General features: G+C 37.6%; 1 protein-coding gene across 2 annotated transcripts in view; it reads left to right on the top strand.

Annotated features, from left to right (window-relative positions):
* NTN4 (netrin 4) overlaps positions 1-25,117 on the top strand; it is a 108,080-nt gene that overhangs the window by 74,548 nt on the left and 8,415 nt on the right. The window contains exons 6-9 of one of the 2 annotated variants that reach the window (XM_028105452.2): positions 5,890-5,952; positions 14,130-14,343; positions 14,689-14,804; positions 22,328-22,396. In XM_028105452.2, coding sequence (XP_027961253.1) covers positions 5,890-5,952; positions 14,130-14,343; positions 14,689-14,804; positions 22,328-22,396 — 462 coding nt within the window. The remainder of the gene's footprint in view (positions 1-5,889; positions 5,953-14,129; positions 14,344-14,688; positions 14,805-22,327; positions 22,397-25,117) is intronic. The other variant, XM_028105453.2, reaches the window with a different exon arrangement.

Below are 25,117 nucleotides of genomic sequence, written 5' to 3'. Positions count from 1 at the left end.
ACCTGGACACATTATTCCATTCAAATATTGGTGACATAAATCTTGGGACTGTGTTCACAGTTAGCTCTTTGCCAAATAAACCAAGGATTTATTGGCACCATTCATGTTCCAGGCTATTTATTCCCTCCCGCTCTCCTGACAAGCACTTTGCTAAATGTTATTGTCTTTATGTATACATTTTTAATTGATGGTCATAAATTCATCAAACCTGAATAAAAAAAGCTCTAAACCAAATCTACTAGCCAAAAGATTTATTCCTGTGAATAATTAAATCAACTCTATTCTCCCTTCCTCTTTATTCCAGCCTTAAGCAGAACCAACTGTGGGACCCAAACAATCAACTACACATTTCTGTAGCCAAGAAAGCACTTCTGAGGATTCCAGAGATGTTTGTTGTTTTAAAGCTAGTAGAGATCATTGAAACTAAATTTATTCTACAACTCAGAAAAAAAAATGTAAAGGACAGTGCATTTAAGGTCTGTAAACACAAGGGAAAAATGTGAATCTTTCCAGCTGAATCCAGGGCTGAGAGGAGAATGGAGGCTCAACCTGGTTGGTTGCTAAGGTACAGAAGTAAAAGGGAAAATATAATTATGACTGTGTACTAAGATACTTTGAGGAATACTGTCTTTCTCTTTTAGAAGAGCAGTCTCTTTTAGAGTAACTTACTTGAAATCTTGAATGTCACTTATGTACCAGTTGTATCCTATCACCTAAGTAGATTTTCCTTTGGCAGACATATTAAAAATGTGAGAATAGGGGTACCTGGGTGGCTCAGATGGTTGAGCGTCTGCCTTTGGCTCAGGTCATAATCCCGGGGTCCTGGGATCGAGCCCCACATCGGGCTCCTGGCTCGGCGGAGAGCCTGCTTCTCCCTGTCCCTCTGCCTCTCTCCCTGCTCATGCTCTCTCTCTCTCTGTGTGTGTGTGTGTCTCAAATGGATAAATAAAATCTTTGAAAAAAAAATGTGAGAATAACCCCACTGAAAGTAGTGTGCTAGCTTTCTAGAGAGGGGAAATGCCCTGATTTGTAGCATTGGCCAATTTCTATGGTTTAAGTATTCCCCCCAATTTCAAGCTATCAGCTCATTTTTCAAATCATGAACTCAGATAGACTCAGACTCTACACCACAAGTGGAATGGTTTTTCTCCTTTGAATGAAGTCTTGACTCTTTCTCTGATCTCAAGCACTGCTCCAATCTAGTCATTAGTTCCCAAACCTGTCAATGGATCAGAATCACTTGGAGCACTTACTGAAAATATGAATTCTCAGAGTCCTTCCCTAGATCTTCTGAATCAGAATCTCCAACAGAAACTGAGGGCAGAAATCTGTATTTTTTTCTAAAAAACATCATTGGTGATTCTGATTCAGCCTTTTGGTCACCTGGCCAGCATTTGAGAACCATTATATATACCATTGTTTCTAGTATGAGCTCTACTCACTTCCATCCTTGGATGAAAGATTTTGAACTAATAATCATCTATAACTTAATCTACTCACTGATTTAGCCATATCTCTGACAGAAAATCCTAAAGGATTACTAAAACTCTGGCTAGACATTTTTCCTGACTCAATGATAGATATAAATGCTCATAAGCTTTCATGTCACTTATCTTTTCCACTGAAGAATGTCTAACTTAGAACCTCTGCTTTTCTCAAAAAGAAAAATATTTCTGGCAGAATTCTAAGATGTCTGTTTTTCATGTAACAGTTTCAAAATAAATACCTAGCAATTTCATTCAGAGAACTCCCTCTCATTCGTAGTATATAAATTGATTTACCATAAATGCCTCATATTTTAAAGTGCATTATTGTGTAATGAGACTGGAATTTATAATAAAATTAGCTTACCATTACACTGACAATTTATTTTTACTTCTGCATTCACACACTTCAGAACATAGCACTAAACTACTATAGGTATGTTATTGTGTTGGATTAAATAATCATTGACTATAGGTCTTCATGAAGCTCCATTTTCCCCCCAACCCCGTTTTGACACCAAAGAATATCTTAAATGTTAGATGCATGGGAAATTGGGTGTGGAATACTGACAGCTAGCTATTCCATGACACTTCTCTACAGAAAATTTCTCAGGCTTTAATAGAACACATGGTTGAAATGATGTTTGAAGAAACACTTTATAGAACAAAATTAGCTCTCTTTTTTAGGAAACAGCCAGTTAGTTCCTTTACAATAAGTTTATTGACTTTTATGTTGTGACATATTTTTAACTATTGCATAGTTTCTCTCCATATTTAAAGAAAAATCAGCAAATGGAAAAGAAACCAGGATTTATTCCCTGTCAAAGTAAACAACTTCTTGAAAAACTGACATGCCCTTCCTTCCTCCCTGGTGGGCCAAAATAAATGTAGTCAATTGCCTTTCAGCAGAGAATGAATAAAAATAAACTTGGTCCTTCTGCCCCAAAACCTAAACGAAGTGTTTACCAAGATACCATTTTATTACTTGGTTACCGTTACCCTGCCTAGCCGGCTATCTTTCTAAAGAGCTCTATCATCCATCCAAATCTATCTCTTTTATTTTTTTCTTTTCTTCTTTCTATCTTAGGTGAAAACTGCTCAACTGATGGAAACACAGTGCCTAGAGTGGGTGACTATCTTGCTGCAGACTATCTTTCCATCCTTCACAGTCTATTCAAATATCACCTTGTTATCATGCTCCCAAGAAGAATCTCTGTGTTTCTCTGCTTGTTTGTACCTCTATTTAATAATAATTTCATTCTACCTTTAGGATGGTTATTCTTTCCCTTCAAATTGTCCCAGAAGTAAAATTTTGAAGTTAATTAAATTCAGAGTACCTTACCACAATGACACATTTAGGTAAAGCCACAATGCTTTCCACTTTTCACTGATGTACCTATGTTCCAGTCCATATCAGGAAAGGATTGTGTCCCAAGGGTCATTAAAGTATCTTACTTATAGCAGGTTAGTGGGCTTTTCTTTCAAATTATAGTTTCAACAAAGCCACACGAATCCGTTTTACATTGTATAAACAACATAGACAACCTTGTTTTATGCTGAAAGCAATGATTTCAGCATAGAATCAATATGAAGTAACTGTTTTTGAGAAGCAAACTTTAAATAGAACCAGTCACTTGGCAATAATAGTTGGGAAACTTTAATCTCAGCTTTTAAAAAATCCAGGATGTACAACCAGAGAGTTGAGAAGTGAAAGGGATAGAAAAAAATCATATATCACAATGTAGTAATCATACTGGGACTATCCTTTAAAAAAGTCACATGACATAAATTAAAATCACCTCCCCAAAAAGGAGAAATTTTATGAACTGATGAATAATAAAAGTCAGTCACATTTGTGAAGAGAAGTGGGAGAGGTCACGAAGTTCTCTAACATGTCTCCAAAACAGCAAGTGTAATTCACTGAATAAGTAAATAATATGCCATTCTGCATTTGACGAGAACAAGCAATAAATAAACAAATAATTATGATATGTCAAAACTCTCAGAAAGCCTGGAAAATTTAAATGGGCTATAAAGAAGAGAAGTAGTATTCATTAAATGGCTACTATGGGCCATACACTGTGCTAAGCAATTTACATAAGCTATCTCATTGAGCAATCTTTAGGAGTTAGGTGGTGTTTTTGATTCTGCACTGTGTCCTGGTTGATGAAAACAAAATGAGTTTTAAAATGCAGAAATAATTGGACATATGTATTAGAACCAAAAATAATTTTTAAAGGAACTTAGACTTTTGAAGAAATTTATGGTATTGGATTTTGAATAAGACCCTGCTTACCGATGAATAGCCATGTAAAATTTGAACCTAAAGAGCTACATTTACCTTAAGGAATCTTAGTATAAGAAATATGGAGACAACTGAGGAGTGTTCCATGTAGGCCTACAGAACAATCAAGAAAAGAGAGATACTAATGAATAAATATGAAAGAGGTTGAATATTCTCAACTTAACTAGGAAACTGCTCAGGAAGAACACAACTTTCTTCACACACTCAAAAGGTGTAAGGGGACATAGGGAGTGGCAAAACATAATTTACTTCCCTAGAACAAAGAGTCGTAATTAGATGTAATTGGATGAAAGTGAGGAAAAAAGATTGATTAATGTGAAAAAAAATTGCACTGCCAGTGAAAGGCATTTGTGGGTGGGGAATGTCTCCTACAGAGTTAGAATAAAGAACTTTTATCACAAATAATAAGTAATAAAACTCGACTGAGTGAAGCATTAAACGTAGGGAACAGTCTTGCACTGGGAAGACTCAGGATAATCTGTTCTGTTGAACCATTTCAATTTTCTGTTGTTGTTTCTATGCTTTTTTCTGTTGTGTGTGTTTTTGTTTGTTTGCTCTGTTTCTAGTGTCTTGTGATTGCAATGCTGTGGTGCTAAAATACTAAAAACGTATAAAAGAAATAATATGAGCCTTTCAGTAGGTTCCTCAACACATATTTCATGGTTGTCACTCATTCAGAGGAACATTCATTCAACAAAGATTGAGTGAGTCCCTAAAATGGGTCAGCATGGGTCCTAGGTTTTGGGGATACAGAGATGAAAGATGTGGTTTCTACCTTCTAGGCCTTCACAGTGTACTACAGAGACAGCAGGGAGGTGAAAAATCATAGAGAGATTACACTGGAGGCCAGAAGAACATCAATCATTAAGAAATATATATTAAGTGACAATAATTCATCCATTTTTTAAAACTCAACACAGATTTACTCAGTGCTTACTTTGTGGCAGGCCTATCCTATTCACTGTATATACAACAAAACAGAGTCCCTAATGCCATAGAAACAGAGTATACATTTATTCACATAAATATGTAATTAAAACCTGCAGGGGCACCTGGCTCAGTCAGTGGAGCATGTGACTCTTGATTTCAGGATTGTGAGCTCAAGCCCCACATTGGGTGTAGAGATTACTTGAAAATAAAATCTTTAAAAAACAAAACAAAACTGCAATACATTATGAAAAAAGGGGTACCATGATAGATTATAGCAGGGATGAACCACATCAATTCAAAGGAGAAGGTAGATGGGGTCAATAGGGATTCCTTATCCAAAGGAAAAAGGAGTTAGGGATGACCCAGTTTCCTGACTGGGCGCCTGGGTAGATGGTGCCTTGCGTGGATTGGGAATACAGGAGGCTTTCTTCAACAAAAAGATAATGGTGTTTGATATAACCAAATTCCTCAGAGCGAAATACAGTGTCTAAAATTACACTTAAAAGTTTTCCTGTAATGGAATTTGTCTGTACACTCAAAAGTACAAATTCTTCAGTTTTAACTGAGGTAGCAACCCAGGAATATAAAATTGGCTATTTGGCTGTCTAAGATCTTTTAGATATACCCAGGAATAAATAGTAACTGGCTCAGTTACAACTAGTAAACAGGAAAGGAAAGATACAGAAATCAAATTGAGGGTCTGAGCAGTGGTCACATAGTAAAGCATTAAAAATAAAGGGTATGACTTTTGTATTTATTTTCATTACTCTTAAAGTTTATAGAAAACATAGGAAACATACTTAAATACCTTACATTTATTTTTTTAAAGCATTTAGTAGGGGCACAAATGACTAGATTTATGCATACATGAATCTCCTTCAGTGTGGGATATACAGTAACTCAGGAGACACTGCACTTCAGTAAGCGAAAGGCAAGTCTTAATTTAGATTATTTTCTTAGTAGATTTATTCTTGCATAATTTTATTTGAAATTAACATTCATCTTGAATACTGTGGCACTAGCTACCTTTGAATGTATACATTCAACATACAATGTATATTATATTTAAAGGATGAATTAAAAAAAATGTTCCCTAGGAGAGTAAAGGGGTAAACCATATTACCTTTGACAATTGCCTTTGTTTACAGATTTTTCTTTATTTTTCCATAGTTGTTCAACCGCTAGCGAAAATAACTGATAGTAGAAGGAAAGGAGAAAACAGTACCAAAAAAGGTAGAAGACTTCATTTTATCTAACATTTAACTTTGTGCTTGATACAGTAATAACAGATCATACTGTCTCTTTTCTGTTTAGAGCTGCATCTCAGTCATTGCCCTTAACTCCAATTCTGAGAACCTCAGGGGGTAGCTCTTGAAGTGGCTTTGATATTTAAAATTCCCCATCAGATATTATGTAGGGCCTTGGCCTTTTCAGAGTAAGACAGTGTTGGGAGGCTGGGAGGCTCTGCTGAGGGAGTGGCCACTGGGCAGCCATGAAAGCCCTTGCTTGACAAGCTGCTTCTTTCCCAGCTGAGGGCCTTGAACTTTGAGTTCTGTTTTTAGAAAAGCTAAATCAGGAGCAAATACTTTCAGGGTGTTTTGCTCCCAGTGTCGCTTTTACTAACAGAATAGCAAAAGCTACAGCCATCAGGTAATACTAAGGAGTCCTGGTGATTTTTAAAAGGGGTAAGATGCTGAACTCAACTGGTTGTTTCAACAGTAAGCTTGGCATCACGGATCACTCTGAATGAAAGGTGTGCAAACGACTCCTAGAGTTCGGGTGAAGGTAGGAATAAAGAGAAAAGGGAATGATGGTTTCCTTTGACTCCACCACCAAAAGCTTTAGCAACCCCATCAGAATAAAGGAAGCCATAACGCTCCCATTATATGTCCCTGGCCATTTTGTATTCCTGTTTACATATTTATTATGTTCATGTAGGTTGACAGCTGTGACTCTGGTCCTAGACTACATGGTGGGATATCTCCCTATAAACAAGAGGATCATAGATCATACCCTACTTTTTTTCAGTATACTCTCATCCACAAAAGGAGAGTAAGAGCAGATGGAATTTATGTGATCCAAAGAAAAGAACATGTAGTAGGAGAGTAACCTAATTCTGTAAGACAATCAAGAAAGCTGTTTGTCACCAAATTCCTCCCAGGGGCAAAGTGAATAATTTCAGCCTATTTTGGAAACCAAATTGTTAAAATTGTTTAAAAAAAAACCCTCATATCTGCAATAAGGCAGTTATTGCTCTTTTCTCTGTGTTCCCATGCACCCTGGGCTACCTCTGTTACAACATTTACTGTCTGTAATTATGTATTTGCATATCTCTCTTGATTCACTGAAGAGTTAGTTATGACTCTGTATTCCTGTATATCTTCAGCCTCTGGTTCATGTTAACACCAAAGTTCAAAAACTCTTTGGTGAAGGTGTGAATGAATGAATGAATGAATGGTGGACTTCTAAAAACTAATATGTTGGGGTGTCAGCCTGGCTCAATCAGTAGAGTATGCAACTCTTGATCTCAGGGTCATGAGTTCGAGCCCCCATGTTGGGCATAGACATTACTTAATAAAAAAAAAGTGTTTTAATATGGTTGGCCAGATAATAATCACAGTTACTCTCTGAGCATTTGATGCTATTAATTCTTGATATATTGCTAACTATATACAGTATCTTAATCAGGCCTCACACAGGTACCTTATGGTGTAGGTATTATTCCTCTTACTCTATCAATAAGAAAATTGAAGTGAGGAAGTTAATTTCACAAACTCTTATAAAGACTAAGCCTCATAACCAGAATTTGAACTCATCTAGTCTGATTTTAAGTTGGTGCCCTTATGAATTCTCTTATATTGCCTTTGTTTTATTTTCTGTCTTCCTAAAAGATCTTACAGGCAATTTCCGAACAAGCTGTATTGTGATTGAAACAATTATTAATTTCAGAGCCATGTAGATAAACAAGGTTATTTAAAAATGTGTTCAACCATTGTTTCATGAACAGTATGTTTCCTGGTAGAAGATACTCCAGAACAGCCCCATGTCTTAACTCTTTTCTGTAAATGCTCATAGAGGGACAGTGTTTCACACAATAGATGTATTGCTGCAAACATGTATCTGTAAATAAAATTTGAATAATATTTAGCAATTATATATTCATTATTTGAAGGGAACCTGTTGTGAAATCTTTTGTAAAAGTACCCATTTCCTTTCTTCAATCTCACCTGTTTTGAATCCTTTGTATTATTATTTCAGGATTACTTAGAACACATCAGTACAGAATGTACTATTTAAAATTTGTCATTTGCATTATTAAAGAAATCTTGTGACAATATTTAGGAATTCAAAGTGATATTTTCAATAATTTTATTCTGTCAGTTTGGCTGAGAGAGCAGCAGTGGGCAAATGGTTTAGGGGAGAGGCTTGGGAGGGGTGATAAGTATTCCAATAATGAATCATTTAATATTTAGGCCATATAGCTTTTATTTTTTTTATTTTTTTTAAAGATTTTATTTATTTGACAGAGACAGAGAGAGCAGGAACACAAGCAGAGGGAGTGGGAGAGGGAGAGCAGGCTTCCTGCCGAGGAGGGAGCCTGATGTGGGACTCGATCCCAGGACCCCGGAATCATGACCTGAGCTGAAGGCAGACGTTTAACGACTGAGCCACCCAGGCGCCCAGGCCATATAGCTTTTAAATATATCTAGCTGCCACTCAAAGCACCATTTTGGCTTTTAAAGACAACTCACTAGAGCTTTACCAAAAATTATAATAAAAAAAATAATTAAGTTCAGAATGATAGTATATGATAATAGTTCCATCTTTACTATAATCTGCCAACAAAAAGACAAAGCTTATGTCAAGGATTTATGTCATGCTAACTGGGTTGCCACTTCAGCAACTTTGGCCTTCATCGTAATGAAGATGTAAAAAAAGGGATACCTGGGTGGCTTAGCCGGTTAAGCGTCTGCCTTCAGCTCAGGTCATGATCCCAGGGTCCTGGGATCGAGTCCCACATCAGGCTCCTTGCTCAGCAAGGAAGCCTGCTTCTCCCTCTGCCTGCCTCTGTCTCTCTCTCTCTGATAAATAAATAAAATCTTAAAAAAATATATTTTAAAAAAATGAATATGTAAAAAAGCTAAGTGCTTGGGTTGCACTTTAGAACCAATAATCAGTAAGAAATATATGTTGGAGAATCACAACCTGAACCAGAGTCTAGGCACACCTTTTTTTTTTTCCCCAAGCAAGAAGAAAATATATTTGCATTTTGGAAGAAAATAAGAAATGTAGATTATATGTGTCAAATATTGACTGTTCCACAAACTTTCAGAGACAGGTATGCAAGCAGGCCTTGGTGTGCAGTTTGAAAAGTATGTCATGAAAAGTGTCAGTGCTGTCTGCCTGGAGCTAGTTCTGCATAGTTTCCAAATGGTATTTTTATCTTGTAATTATGTAAAAAGTCACACTGACAGAAATCCACTAGCACATGTGATAGAATCACATTCTTCTCTGGCCATTCCTGAAATGTGTGTAGGTTTTCAAGTATAAGGTAGTACAAAGAGGTCAAATCCTAGAAAGGCTTGAATTTTCTATTAGAGTAAAAGATAATGGTGGCAATAGGATGGAAGTCCAAGACATCTTTTTTCTGGCTCCCCTATCTGCTGTCATGAACCAAGCTGACTTAGAACTGAATATTGCAGTAACTATTGTTTTAGTCATCTCAAAACAATGAAATGTTTATATTTGGATTATGTGATTTCATTTAATGTCTTCACATAGCACTTTGATACATGTTGATACATTTTGTGTTACATATTATATAACTGCAAATTATTTCCTAGTTAATTAATTAAAAACAAATAACAAATCAACAATGCCTTGCTAACTTAGGAGAAATATTAGTCATTCACTTTCATAAGCTAGAAATGTGAAAATCTTCCTCAATTTCTGTTTGTCTCTCAACAGTGCCTTCTTCCTCCTCATTCCTATCATTTCAACCTTTCCTCCTGCTCCGGCATCTACTCTCTTAGTCCAGTTCCTTGTTCTCTCTCATTTCTTTCATTTCCCTGCTATCAGTCTCTCCCTACTCTAGTCTGTTTCACGCAATGCCACAAAAGTATCTTCAAAATTAAATTATAACCAGGTCATAATTCTGCTTTTTCAAAGTGTTACTTTCTATGGCTCTTCATACCCACAAGGTAAAATTCAACTTCTTGGGTTCAGCCCTTCTACAGTCTGGCTCCAACCCTAACTCTGTGGCTTTTTTCTTTTGCCTCACCAATTCCAACTGCTTTCCACTCAATGTACACTCTAAAATTCTCACACTCCCCAAAGAGGCCATGCCCTTTCACACATGACCCCCACAGCCTGGAATATCCTTCAGGTCAATTTCACAAGTGATGATGTGGGCATCTCCGATATACCAGACCCTGTTCTGGCGACTGGAAAACAAAAATAAGAAGATAAAGAGCTTTCTGTCAATGAGTGCAGAGTCTAGTCGTAAGGGCAACAGGCATAAAATGAATAATAATGATGTACTATGATGCACAGAAAATAGAGATATACACTATCTCTCAGCAAAGAGGAGAGAGTGCTACACTTGTCTGGAGGGAGTGGGACAAGGAAGCATGTCAGGGTCCAGATGGACAAGAGTAAGTCAATGCAGGAATGACAAGGGACACCAGGGCAGGAAAGAGCTTCACATTTTCAGGGAGCGGTAAGAGCTTCCACATATAATGCAGACACATAAAACTCAGCTAAAAATGGTGAAGGTGCTACATTTTGTGGTATGTGTTTTTTACCACAATTAAATTTTGTTTTCATATTTAAAATAAATGCCATGGGGAGAGTATCTAAAGACTGGGATACACACCTGCCTATCTTCCTCCTCCTTTTCAGCTTGTAAACTCCTACTCATCTTTTAGGATCAGCTCAGTTATCTAAATGACCCCTCCTTTACAATCCCCATGTGAAAAGTAAATTCAAAATGGATGGAAGACCTAAATGTAAGACAGGAATCCATCAAAATCCTAGAGGAGAACCCAGGCAGCAAGCTCTTTGACCTCGGCCGCAGCAACTTCTTGCTAGATACGTCTCCAAAGGCAAGGAAAACAAAGACAAAAATGAACTAGTGGGACTTCATCAGGATAAAAAAGCTTTTGCAGAGCAGAGGAAACAGTCAACAAAACCAAAAGACAACCTACAGAATGGAAGAAGATAATTGCAAAGGTTTTATCAGAGAAAGGGCTAGTATCCAAAAGCTATAAAGAACTTATCAAACTCAACACCCAAAAAACAAATAATCCCATCAAGAAGTGGACAGAAGACATGAACAGACATTTCTCCAAAGAAGACATCCAAATGGCCAACAGACACATGAAAAAATGCTCAACATCGCTCGGCATCAGGGAAATACAATATCAAAACCACAAAGCAATACCACTTCACTCCTGTCAGAATGGCTAAAATTAACAAGTCAGGAAACAACAAATGTTGGTGAGGATGCAGAGAAAGGGGAACCCTCTTACACTGTTGTTGGGAATACAAGCTGGTGCAGCCACTCTGGAAAACAGTATGGAGGTTCCTCAAAAATTCAAAATAGAGCTACCCTATGACCCAGCAATTGCACTACTCGGTATTTACCCCAAAGATACAAATGGAGTGATCTGAAGGGGCACCTGCACCCAATGTTCATAGCAGCAATGTCCACAATAGCCAAACTATGAAAAGAGCCCAGATGTCCATTGACAGATAAATGGATAAAGAAGATGTGGTATATATATAATGGAATATTACTCAGCCATCAAAAAATGAAATCTTGCCATTTGCAATGATGTGGATGGAACGAGAGGGTATGCTAAGCAAAATAAGTCAGTCAGAGAAAGACAATTATCATATGATCTCACTGATATGTGGAATTTAAGAAACAAAACAGAGGATCATAGGGGAAGAGAGGGAAAAATAAAACAAGATGAAATCAGGGAGACAAAGAGACTCTTAACTATAGGAAACAAACTGAGGGTTGTCGGAGGGAAGCGGGGTGGAGGGATGGGGTAACTGGGTGATGGACATTAAGGAGGGCATGTGATGTAATAAGCACTGGGTGTTTTTTTTGTTTGTTTGTTTGGTTTGGTTTGTATTTTTTAAAGATTTTGATCATCATTTTAAATGATCCCAGGACCCTGGGATCATTACCTAAGCCGAAGGCAGACGCTTAACCATCTGAGCCACCCAGGTGTCCGCACTGGTTGTTATGTGAGACTGATGAATCACTGACCTCTACCTCTGACACTAATAATACACTCATATGTTAATTAATTGAATTTAAATAAAATAAAATTAAATTTTAGAAGAAAGAATCCCCATGTGATTCCGTCAGCCTGTGTTCCCTTTTCTGTGCTCCCGTAGAACGCACAGGCCTCTTTTCGAGTACCTAGTCACAGTATATGGCAAGTTTTTATTTACTCCTCTGTTTCCCCAACAAGACCATGAGTTCCTTAAGGACTGACACCATTACTTAGACAAGCATAGATCCTATACCTCTATAAGAATTATTTATTGAATTAAATTGTTAGTTCACGATTAATTAACCATGTGCCAGACACCACACTAATGTAGCCATACACTACGTGCATGATCTCCTTTTATCCACACAACAACCGTATGGGGATAGATATGGTTCTCATTTCCATTTTAAAGACAAGAAAACTGGGATAACGAGAAGCTAGGTCTCTTTCCGAAGTCACACAGTCAGTAGTTGAGATCTGAAGCCAGACTGAAGCCAAACTGTGATTTTAATGACAAAGAAATGAATCAATAGAAGATGTTTCCAAGGGGATAAAGGAGGGAGTGGCATCTAGAGTATTATCAGTTGAGATTTAGCAGGAAGAACTGGCCTAGTAAGTGTCAGACTGTGCTATGTATCTTGCTGAAATAATTTCATTTAAAATCATTTCATCCTCGAAATTTCCATGAGACCTAGATACCCAACTGAAGAAACTGAGGTTCAGGACAGTTGGGTGCTGGTGAGAGTTCTCTTCTGGATTGTAGACTGCCAACTTCTAATTGTAGCCTCACATCCTTCGCAGAGAAGACAGCATGGAGATTTTCATCCCCTTATAAGGGCACCAATCTCATTACCCCCAAGACCGCATCCAAACCTCCCAAAGACCTCACCTCCAGATACCATCACACTGGAGACTAGGCTTCAACATACGAATCTGGAGGGTACAGAGTCAGTCCATAACACCATGCAAATTAAATCCAGCTTTCTTCCCATCTCAAACCTGAACCCTCTTGGCTGTATCACTATAAATTCATGACTACACTAACCTCAAGTATGGCTTTTAAAGGTGTCTGGAAATTATAATATTCACTTTCTATGTCTCTCATTCACTCTCCCACTGCCGCTCTTCATCTCTCTCACCTGATGACTTTCCTTCCTATTTCATCCATCAAATACAAGCAATCAGAAGAAAAGTTCTACCAGCTCCCACTCTTGCATTTATCCACTTTCCTGCATCTGAGTCCATATGCTCTGCCCTGCGTCCTGTTACTATGAACTGATCACGTTCCTACCGAAGGCCAGCACCTTCTCTTCTGCACCAGATCCTGTCTATCTTCCTTACTCCATTATGCTTAAATATCCCTCTAACAATGCTCCCAGCTTTCTTCTGGTCATCAATTTTTCCCTCTCTTGGATCATTCCCATCAACATCAAATCTGTTGCAATTTTTCTCATATTAAAATAAACAAAACAAAAACTCAAACCCACTTACTTTCATATCACCCTCCAGTTTTAGCTACCACCACATTTCCGTGCCCTTATAGAAAAGCTCCTCAAAAGAGCTGTCTGTTCTCATGCTCAAAGTCCTCTACTCCCATCTCCTGAGTCCTCTTCAGATAGGTTCACCACTCATCATTACAGTGAAACTGTTCCTGTCAAGACACCAATGGTCTTCATTTTGTCAAATGCAAAAATATATTCCCAATCCCCATCTTCTTGGGACTATCAGCATTTAACACAGTTGATGTTGCCTACCTGATGTTGAAACTTTGTTTAGCTTCCAGAACACCATACTCTCATGATTTTTTTTCCTTTCTGGCTAACTGCTCCTTCTTTGTCTTCTTTGCTGATTCATTCTCAACACCCCAAGGAAAATCCATTCATATTTAATGCCCTCTAATTTAGAATAAATAATGTAGTTCATTTTGCAGCAAATGTGCTTTCCTGATTTTATCTTCTCATCTGTAATTTAATTAGTTTTCATTCTCTGAGCATATACCAACTGGCTAAAGGAGGAGCCAGAGGGGTACGCTGGGTGGTGAAGGGAAACCATTTCAGGACTGATCTCTACAGATCACAGATAACCAGTTACTCATTGATCCTTGTGTGTCCTCTCTTGTAGTGTGTTCCTGTCATCCAGTTGGATCAGCTGTCCTTCCTTTCAACTCGGTGACCTTCTGTGACCCCAGCAATGGTGACTGCCCTTGCAAGCCTGGGGTGGCAGGGCCACATTGTGACAGGTGTATGGTGGGGTACTGGGGCTTTGGAGACTACGGCTGCAGGCCCTGTGACTGCGCAGGGAGCTGTGACCCACTCACAGGAGACTGCATCAGCAGGTGAATGCTCGTGGCTCTTGCTCTGTCCATGTGTCCTTCAGATTCTTTTGAAGATCTGGTAGTGATTTGGAAAATCTTGCATGCTATCAGTGCAGCAAAGATGTATTTGCACAGCTCTTTCAAGAATCTTTGTCAAACTGCAGAGTCATTTGTTCTTGCAAGATTCTAGAGATGGTCTGGTTCATTTTGCGGAACAAATTATTCTTAACAATAGGCCCTTAAAACACTATTTCTGAAAACTAAAAGGATGGCAAGGTACCTGATTAGGTTTAAGTCTCCATACATATGTTCATTTCATTCAAGTTCTAAGAGAGTCCTTAACTTCATCATTTTCTATTTTATTAGCAGCACAGACATAGACTGGTATCAAGAAATTCCTGACTTCCATTCCATGCACAATAAAAGCGAGCCAGCCTGGGAGTGGGAGGATGAGCAAGGATTTTCTGCACTTCGACACTCAGGTGAGACAATGGATATAACCAGTTATCATATTTCCAGGTCTGGTCTCGAGTAACAGTGATTTGTGACAAACCAGGAAACAACTCTTGGATCCTACCAGGGAAACTCTTTAGTTCTGAGGTTAATAAAATAGTGACACCCCTGCCCATAAGCATAAAACTATTAAAAGATAGCCAAAGAGTATTTTAACAAGCTTTTGTTTATTTTCTGATTATTAGCATAACATTTCTAATTAGTATAGAAAATCTGGAAAATGCAAAACATCACAGTAAAAAAATACCCAAATCTCATTACCCAAACTGTTAGTGTTTTGGTGTGTTTCTCTCTCTCTAAAACATACTGTTTTACACAGGTGAGAGCTAATTGAATATATTACGTTTGGAAATGTAGAGATCCATTTAAAGGAAAAATATTCTTATAGACCTAACGAAACTTAAAATACACAAAGCTAAGTGTAAACTCCTTATGTTTATATCTTTTTTACAACTAGAAAACAAAAATAATTTTATAAAACTAATTATAAGCCAAATAACAAAACTAATAAAATTCAAAATAACACCATTAATTGAATATAAAGAATGATTTTTACTGAAGCCAAAACACTCTTTCCTACATAAATATGGTTCTTTGGGTCTACGAAGTCTATACTACTATTTCCTGACTCTATTTTCCTATGATGTTTATCTGTTCCTTTGTTTGATGAGCATGCTGTGATATTGGTGTGAATACCTGGTTTCTGTGTTGATCCTGCCTCTATTCTTCTCTTATAGAAAGTCAAGTGGTTCTGTTCAGCACCAACTTGCTCCATAACACAAACACAAATGTGGGCATGAAATCTTGTGTCAGCATTTGGTTGTAAAGTGCTCCCAAAATGATCCAAATGAAACTTACAATAATTTTTTTAATTTTTATTGGGGTATAATTGACATATAACATATTAGTTTAGGTGTACAACATAATGATTTGTGTGTATTGTGAAATTGTCACCAAAAAATTCTTTTTATTAAACATTACAAATGCCAAAAATGTATTATTAACACCCATATACACACCAGCTACTGTTAACCAAATTTTATGTTTTGCCATAATTGTTTCATATTTTCATTTCAATTTTAAAGTGTTATAGATACATTTGAAGACCTGTACCAATCTCCAACTTCACTAGCCTCCCTTACTCCACAGAATAACCACTAACCTGAATTTTGGTATTTATCATTATCTTTAATGTTTTTACTATTACTACATATATAAATAGAGTGTTTTTTAAAATTGCATGCACATGATAACTTACCTATGCCTTTAAAACTTTCTTTGATCTGAATATGTATTTTTTTTAGATTTATGCATTCTATTACTTGAATATGCCACTTTTTATTCTCTCATTATCTGCCATTTAGGATATTTCTAATTTCCAATTTTATGTAATGTTATAACGAATGTTTTTTTTAAAATAATTTTTTAAAAAGATTTTATTTATTTGAGAGAGAGAGAGAGAGCATGAGCACTGGGGGGGACAGGCAGAGGAAGAGAGACAAGCAGACTCCCCACCGAGCAGGGAGCCCAATGCGGGGCTGGATCCCAGGACCCTGGGATCATGACTTGAGCCGAAAAGAGACACTTAACTGAATGAGCCACCCAGGCGCCCCAACGAATATTCTCTTAAATGTGACTTGGTGCACTTAAGAAGGAGATTCACCAAAAAAAAAAAAAAAAAAAAAGTTTCATTAGAGCAGGGCTGGCAAACTGGCCCTCAGACCAAATCTGGCCTGCCAACTGTTTTTCTACAGCTCACAAGCTACCTGCTCTAAGGTTTATAGTTATAATTTAAATAGTTATATTAATACCTGCATAGTATCTTTAATTTTGTCTCAGCCCATAAATCTTAACACCTTTATTATCTATCCCTTTATAGAAAAAGTTTGCTGATCTTCTCCTAGGGTAAAACCTAGCCACTGTTGGGCCACTAGTATGGTTTTTTATCAAATTTACCACATATTGCCAAATAGCTCTCCAAAGTGGTTATACAGATTTGCATCTACAAGCAAAGTATGATATCCTGTTGCTTTATATCCTCACTGATACTTTGTATTTATTTAACAAATTTTTATAAAGCACATACAAGGGGCCAAGCACTATTCTACCTCACCAACTCAGGCACAATTCAACTCATTTAATATTTTGGGGCTTCTAAAGTTAACATTATCAAATCTCTCAACTTTTGCCAATCTGATGAGTATGGACTGGGACCTTGCCATTTTAAATTGTATTTTCCTGATTACTAACAGTTTTAGTAACTTTTCATGCTTTCTTAACCATTCAGGTCTCTTTTTCTGTGTATTTCCAATTTGTCATTTTCTCACTAATTAGTAATTCCTTATAAATTCATTCATCTACCCAACAAATATTTACTGAATACCCACAATGTATGCCAGTACTGTAAATATAGTAATGGAACAGAACAGATAAAAATCCCAACCTCCAAGGAGCTTACATTCTTGTGGAGGAAGACAACTAATAATATTAATAAGTAAAATATTTAGTGTCATGTTTTTTAATATAATAGAGAAGTAAAGCAGGGAGGGAGATAATAAGTGGTCAGAGGGGCATACTTTTAAAAAAGGTGATCAAGGAAAATCCTGTGAAAGGTGACATATGAGGTAAAAAAAAAAGAAAACTAAAAAAGTTAAGAGAGTAAGCTATACAGGTAAAAGAGGGAGGAGAGTTTAGGCAGAAGAAATAGCAAGTGCAAAAGCCCTGAGGTCAGCAAGGAGACCAGGGTGACTGGGGCAGAGTAAGAAACCACAATTTTAATACACTTTCATAGAGAACTTATGGACTCTTCAAGGACCAAGAACCCAAATTTGAGAAACACCTGTATTTGTAATTCTGTATCATGTTTTTTTTCACTTAACATAATCTTGATCATTTTCCTCATGGTTTCATTTTAGTTCACAACAGGAAAGAAGGTGGGAAAGATAAAGGAATACAAAGTAGTCATATTTATCTTTTTTAGCATTTGAAAAAGAAAAAAAATCTTTCCCATTAATTTTTGGCCTCAATGCTAAATAGTCTGAATTCTATAATTTTAACTCAACCACTTTTGGAACTTTTCTTCTATTTTACTAACACAATGATTTTCATAATGATTCAAATTTGCCTGCTGGCCAAATCTGTAAAAATCAAGTTTTTAGGACCATAGGACATTCATTAAGCCAATCATGTTACTAGGGAATTGGCGATACACCAATTCAGCACATAACGTGCTGGCATCAGAATCACTTCGAACTCACATCCATAACAGCTGTTAGGTCTGTGCTACCCCTAGAGAGTCTCTGAAATTCATCTGGAGGAGCTCCAGATAGAGGAAGCCATTGTTTGGTTTCCTGCTAAATATCAGTATTCCCATTGGGTATAGAAGAGTGCTGTGCTCGTGGCACCTTTTTTAAACAACAACAAAAAAATGGTCAGTTTTTTAAGCACTATAGTTCGTTCTCAAATATATGTGCCTACCTACCTATTTACCTACCATAGTTTCTCAAACTAGAAATATAATGCACTATACCAACAAGATACCCTTAATTTCTACCACTTCTTAGGAGATAGAGAACATTAGATGTAAAATTTTTTATTGTTATGTTAATCACCATACATTACATCATTAGTTTTTGATGTAGTGTTCCATGATTCATTGTTTGTGCATAACACCCAGTGCTCCACACAGAATGTGCCCTCTTTAATACACATCACCAGGCTAGCCCATCCCCCACCCACCTCCCCTCTAGAACCCTCAGTTTGTTTTTCAGAGTCCATCGTCTTAGATGTAAAATTTTGCCTCCTGTACAAGTCTGGCTTTAATTAGTACCATAGAACTTGTACAACAAAACTGGCTTTAAGTAGTACTACAGAATTTGTACAAGAAAACTGGTTTTAACCAGTACCACAGGACTATAAACAATGTTCTAATAGCCCAATATTAACTAACTAGGTTTTTCTCCCCTTCCAGATTTCCTTTAAGACAACACATCTGGGTTAAAGCCTGATCAACAAAGATTCATTCAAAAACAAATTTTAGGGGCGCCTGGGTGGCTCAGTTGGTTAAGCGTTAGACTTTGGTTTCAGCTCAGGTCATGATCTCAAGATTGTGAAATTGAGCCCCTGCAAAGGACTCTGCACTCAGCAGAGTCTTGCTTGCCCTTCTCCCTCCCCCTTTGCCCCTCCCAGCCCCCCTCAAATAAATAAATACAATCTTTTTTTAAAATGATTACAATGGTAATCTTTATGAAAAAAATTTTTAATGTCTGATTTCTTAACATATGAAAAGGGAGTATTGGAAAGCAACCACAGGAAGATCTTCAAATAACGGAACTTTGTATGTTCCTGTTGGCTGAAGGACTACAAAGAAGAACATCAGTTGAGTAATAATATATGCCATTTGGAGCTCCATTAGGTTTTTTAGCACGGTAGTTACCGTACTCTCCAGCTTCGGTGGAATTATCAAAGGCTGTGGGCTACCTACTTAGGTTACTCCAATTTCCGAATGAGTAACCCTCTCTGCTATGTTTAGATTATATGCAATATTATTTAACAAATCACAACAGCTAATTTTAAGAACCTTAGATTTCTCATTCCCACTATTTAATTCCACTGTGTTTTTCCACTTACACATCTCATTCTCTGGTCTCTAGAGCAGCTTTAGTTAGAGCCGGTATGTCACTATTTGCCACATCACCATGTCTACCCAACCTCATCTCACCAGAATCATACTCTCATTTCCACGCGGATGTTTTGTCAGCAACTCTAATTCATTATATTCTCCTCATGCTAGACCTCTGTTGTTTTTGCCTAACCAGATCCATTTCCCCTTTATTCCTGCTATTTCTGCGGTAGCTCAACCCAGTTTTTCTCTAGGGAGCCACCCTTCCCCCCCCGCCCAATAAATACAGTCTTGGCCAGGCCAATCAGATGTGCTCTCCCCGGAACTTAAATCTTGAGCTGAAAGTGACGAGGTCTGAAAGTGATCCCAGTTCACGATTCCGATGGCAAATCCATAAAAGGGACTGCACAACAGTTCCTGATACCTAGATCTTTGCTGCTCTCCTGATTGTCTTTTCTGAGTTCTGGTTCTTCAGCTTTTTCTCCTGTGAGCTACTCCATATCCTTTGAACAATTAAGTTAAACCACTGATTGCTACAAAAAACCTTAAGTTATACATCCCTGAAGTGCTCTCCTCCTAACTTCCCTATTTCTGTTAGTAATACTTCAGTCTTCTGTCACCTTGGCTGCAAGGTGACAGGAAAACTCCAAGTTCATTCTTAGGCTTCCTCTTCCAATCCATTGACAAGATTTGTAGACCCTAAGTCTGCAGCCTCCCTTAATATTTCTTCCTCTCTAGACCTACAGCCATCTCTTTTGTTCAGACCCACATTTTATCTGACTTACAGAGAATACAGTGGAAAGATCAGGGGCTTCAGATTCTCCCAGACCCAGACCCATCTACTTGTTAGTTATGTTGCCTTGGACAAGCTAATTAACTTCTCTGAGCCTTTATTTTTTCATTTGTTAATAATGCCTATCTCATAAGGTTATTATAGATATTAAACAAGATCATATGGATAAAGTTCCTTATATAGTTTATGGCTTGTGGTTGGCACTCATTTCAGTTACTGTTGCTGTCATCAATTTCATCAGCTTTTAACTGGTCCCTGCTTCCATTTTCTTTCCATGCCAATAATTTTTATGAGCTTTGAAAATTCCCCTTTATCAATGGACAAAATGGGGGAAGGGGAATGGGAGATACAGGCCTCCATTTATGAAATTAATAAGTCATGGAAATAAAGGTACAGCATAGGGAATACAGTCAATGATATTGCAATAGCCTTGCATGGTGACAGATGGTAGCCACACTTGTGGTGACATAGCATAACATATAACTTGTTGAATCACCTGAAACTAATGTAACATTGTGTGTGAACTATACTAAAAAAAAAAAAAAAATCCCCTTTCTCTAACACATTAAATTCAGGCCCTAACAGTCCAGGTCCTCCATGATATCTTCTACTATTCACAACTCAATCTGTACCCAAGAAAAACAGAACCACTGACTCTTCCATGAACACACCCTGCCCTTCTCTCTTACATTTCTTTCCTCACTCTAATATCTCTACATTCTTGTCAAATTTCTACCTGTTAGAATCTTAGATGAGTAAATAAATATAAAACACTTAAAATAGTGCCTGGCACACAGTAACTGCTCCTTAGTAAATGTTACCTACTTTCATGCCACTCAATGCCTACAAAATGCAATGCGTGAGGGCAGAAGGGGAGGGATGATAAAATTATATCTAATTGTTATGTAAGAATGGAAATCCTACCCCTTCTGGGTTCTAGGAATATAAAGATAAATAAGATGTAACTGTCATCCTCAAGGATCACAGTTTATTTATTTATTTTTAAAGATTTTATTTTTTATTTATCTGACAGAGAGAGAGAGAGAACAAGCAGGGGGAGCGGCAGGGAGAGGGAGAAGCAGGTTCTCACTGGGCAGAGCCTGATACTGGGCTCGAACCCAGGACCCTGGGATCATGACCTGAGCTGAAGGCAGTTGCTTAACCAACTGAGCCACCCAGGCGCTCCAAGGATCACAGTTTAGAGAGGAAGCAGATAAATCAATGAGAATGCTGTGTATAGATTCTATCAAAGGCATTTTGAAAGTCTTTCACAGGGCGTACCAAATATCTGACACACAATAACTGTCATACATCACTGAAACTGTCAAAAAAATATCCTACTTATACTTCAGAGTCCATCTCAAATCCTTCTTCAGCCATGTAGCCTTTTTCCATCTTCCCAAACATGTGGCCCTCCCACCCAAACATATTGTGCCTGTCTTAGAACACTGTGTGTACACTTGCTTTATTCACCTTACTGAATTGTAAGCCTCCAGGCAAGAATTGTATATTGCTCATCTTTATAGACTCTGAAGTATATAGCATCATGTCCTACACATAAAAGGTGTTCAATAAATACTTTTAAATTGGATGGCATTACCTTCAAAAGACTGCTCGATTATTTTACTATATTTGACTTTTGCTGTGGTGAACATTAATTGTAAAAAGACAGTTGTCTTTCCTATAGTTTATCCATTCCATTGTTCCTTTCCATTAGCATGGAGTCTTAATACTGGACTATATCTATCGTAACATCAATTATAAGCATTAAAATATATCATTGTTTCTACCTCTATTTCTCCTAAGTCAATATTTTATTGAATGATAACTAATTCAATTCAGAAAGTGACTCTACTTCGTTTAAATGACTTTGTATGGTTTCTTAGTATTTATGGATTATGTTGTATGAATCACTCAAGCTTTAGAGTTCTACAACCTGACACCTGAAACTAATATAACACTATATGTTAATTATACTTCAATTAAAAAAAATGAGTTATGCTACCTAGATTTACTTGCTCGTTTTTTTTTCCCTCTTCTTTGTTTCTAAATAACTATTTTTCATTTACTTTCTGTAGGTAAATGTGAATGTAAAGAACAGGTGTTAGGAAACTCCAAGGCATTCTGTGGAATGAAATATTCATATGGTAAGTTTGAAGTCCTTGAATGCTTATTTTTTTTTTAAAGATTTTTTTTTTTTATTTATTTGACAGAGAGAGACACAGCGAGAGAGGGAACACAAACAGGGGGAATAGGAGAAGGAGAAACAGGCTTCCCGCTGAGCAGGGAACCCGATGCGGGGCTCGATGCGGGGCTCAATGCGGGGCTTGATGCGGGGCTTGATCCCAGGACCCTGGGATCATGACCTGAGCCAAAGGCAGACGCTTGACGACTGAGCCACCCAGGAGCCCCTCCTTGAATGCTTCTAAGAATCTATTCAAACCAAGTACAAAGAGTTTTTTTTTAGGAATTGGGAGGCTTAGTCTATGACATTCTCAATATATCAAAGCATTAGTCTTATATAATAATTCCAATAAAGATGCTGTTGAATGTTCTGGTGAGGGCAGGAGGCTTGTAGAGCAAAGGCAAGGCCGTCCTACTATGAGGAAAAGAAGCAAGGGAACTCTCTAGCCACTAAAATGATTCCTGTGCCAGTTTCATGTAGTAATACCAGTTTCGAGTAATAATCTGTTCCAGTTATCATGTAGTAATACTAAGCAGAAATCAGTTCAAACACTATTTCACAGTGATTAAGAGCTCGAGCTTTGGATTCAAACATATATAGGTTTGATTTCTGGTCTATCACATGGATAACTTAACCTCTCTAGATTTCTTCATCTGTAAAATAGGGATGATGCCACCTATCCCATAAAATGGGATTTTTGAAAAGCACACAACACAATATCTTTTTTCTTTTTTAAATTTTTTATTGTTATGTTAATCACCATACATTACATCATTAGTTTTTGATGTAGTGTTCCATGATTCATTGTTTGTACATACCACCCAGTGCTCCACACAGAATGTGCCCTCTTTAATACCCATCACCAGGCTAACCCATCCCCCCACCCCCCTCCCCTCTAGAACCCTCAGTTTGTTTTTCAGAGTCCATCGTCTCTCATGGTTTGTCTCCCCCTCCAATTTACTCCCCTTCATTCTTCCCCTCTTGCTATCTCCTCCTTTTTTTTTCTTAACATATATTGCATTATTTGTTTCAGAAGTACAGCTCAGTCTTGCACAATTCACAGCGCTCACCATAGCACATACCCTCCCCAATGTCTATCACCCAGCCACCCCGTCCCTCCCACCCCCCACCACTCCAGCAACCCTCAGTTTGTTTCCTGAGATTAAGAATTCCTCATATCAGTGAGGTCATATGATACATGTCTTTCTCTGATTGACTTATTTCACTCAGCATAACACCCTCTAGTTCTATCCACGTCGTTGCAAAAGGCAAGATCTCATTCCTTTTGATGGCTGCATAATATTCCATTGTGTATATATACCACATCTTCTTTATCCATTCAACTGTCGATGGACATCTTGGCTCTTTCCATAGTTTGGCTATTGTAGACATTGCTGCTATAAACATTGGGGTACATGTACCCCTTTGGGTCCCTACCTTTGTATCTTTGTGGTAAATACCCAGTAGTGCAATTGCTGGATTGTATGGTAGCTCTATTTTCAACTATTTGAGGAACCTCCATACTGTTTCCAGAGTGGTTGCACGAGCTTGCATTCCCACCAACAGTGTAGGAGGGTTCCCCTTTCTCCGCATCCCCGCCAACATCTGTCGTTTCCTGACTTGTTAATTTTAGCCATTCTGACTGGTGTGAGGTGGTATCTCATTGAGGTTTTGATTTGGATTTCCCTGATGCCGAGCGATGTTGAGCACTTTTTCAACACAACACAATATCTAGCACACACTATATGCTCAGTAACTGGCAAGAAGGAGGAAGAGGGTGTATATTTGGGAAGCACTGAGATTAGCTGTCCATCCAAGCTTTTTCCCTGCCCTCTCTGTATATTCTAGACTCCTGTATCTTTCAAGTACCAGGAAAATATAGATAAAGGAAAATGTCACTGCCCTAAGACTGTTACTATCTTCAAATTCTAAATGGCTTTATGTTTACTAGTAAAGCAAATTAGATGCCTTATCTTGCCAACATATTCTTGACTAAAAAGCCTAGTATCTAAGGCTTTTTATTGTTCCATAATTCATACTGCCCGAAATACACATTACAATGAAGAGAATATTTTGAGTCATGATTTCTGAAATCAAGGGTTTAGGTTCTTGATAACATTGTACTTAATCTCATAAAAGATAAAAAAGTAAATGTTAAAAACCTCATAAATCTTATCTAAAATTACATACATATTTCCCTCCTTTCACCTGACAACTTGGCTAAATAACAGAAGAAAACTTGAAATGTATAGTGCTCAATAAAGAAAAGTTAGTTTAGAGAAAATGGTATTTACTATCAGAAGCAAAAAACATGACAATTTAGTCCAAAGGTAGTCAGTTTAGTGGAAATACCAACTGGTTTTCAATATTTAGTAGCTCTCTAATTTACAAACAACTGCACTGGCATCTTTTAATACAACTGTATTATTTTCTCCTTAAGAAAACTTGGACACGGGTGCCTGGGTGGCTCAGATGGTTAAATGTCTGCCTTCAACTCAGGTCGTGATCCCAGGGTCCTGGGATTGAGCCCCGCATCGGTCTCCCTGCTCCACAGGAAGCCTGCTTCTCTGTCTCCCACTCCCCCTGCTTGTGTTCCCTCTTTCGCTGTGTCTCTGTCAAATAAATAAATAAAATCTTAAAAAAAAGAAAAGAAAACTCGGACATTCTTAATGATGTAATTAAA

Source organism: Eumetopias jubatus, unplaced genomic scaffold, assembly GCF_037043125.1.
Source record: "Eumetopias jubatus isolate StellerSeaLion01/CBP00866 unplaced genomic scaffold, mEumJub1_p1.0 scaffold_8, whole genome shotgun sequence".
Taxonomy (NCBI): Eukaryota; Metazoa; Chordata; class Mammalia; order Carnivora; family Otariidae; genus Eumetopias; species Eumetopias jubatus.
This window is presented reverse-complemented; position numbering and strand designations above follow the sequence as displayed.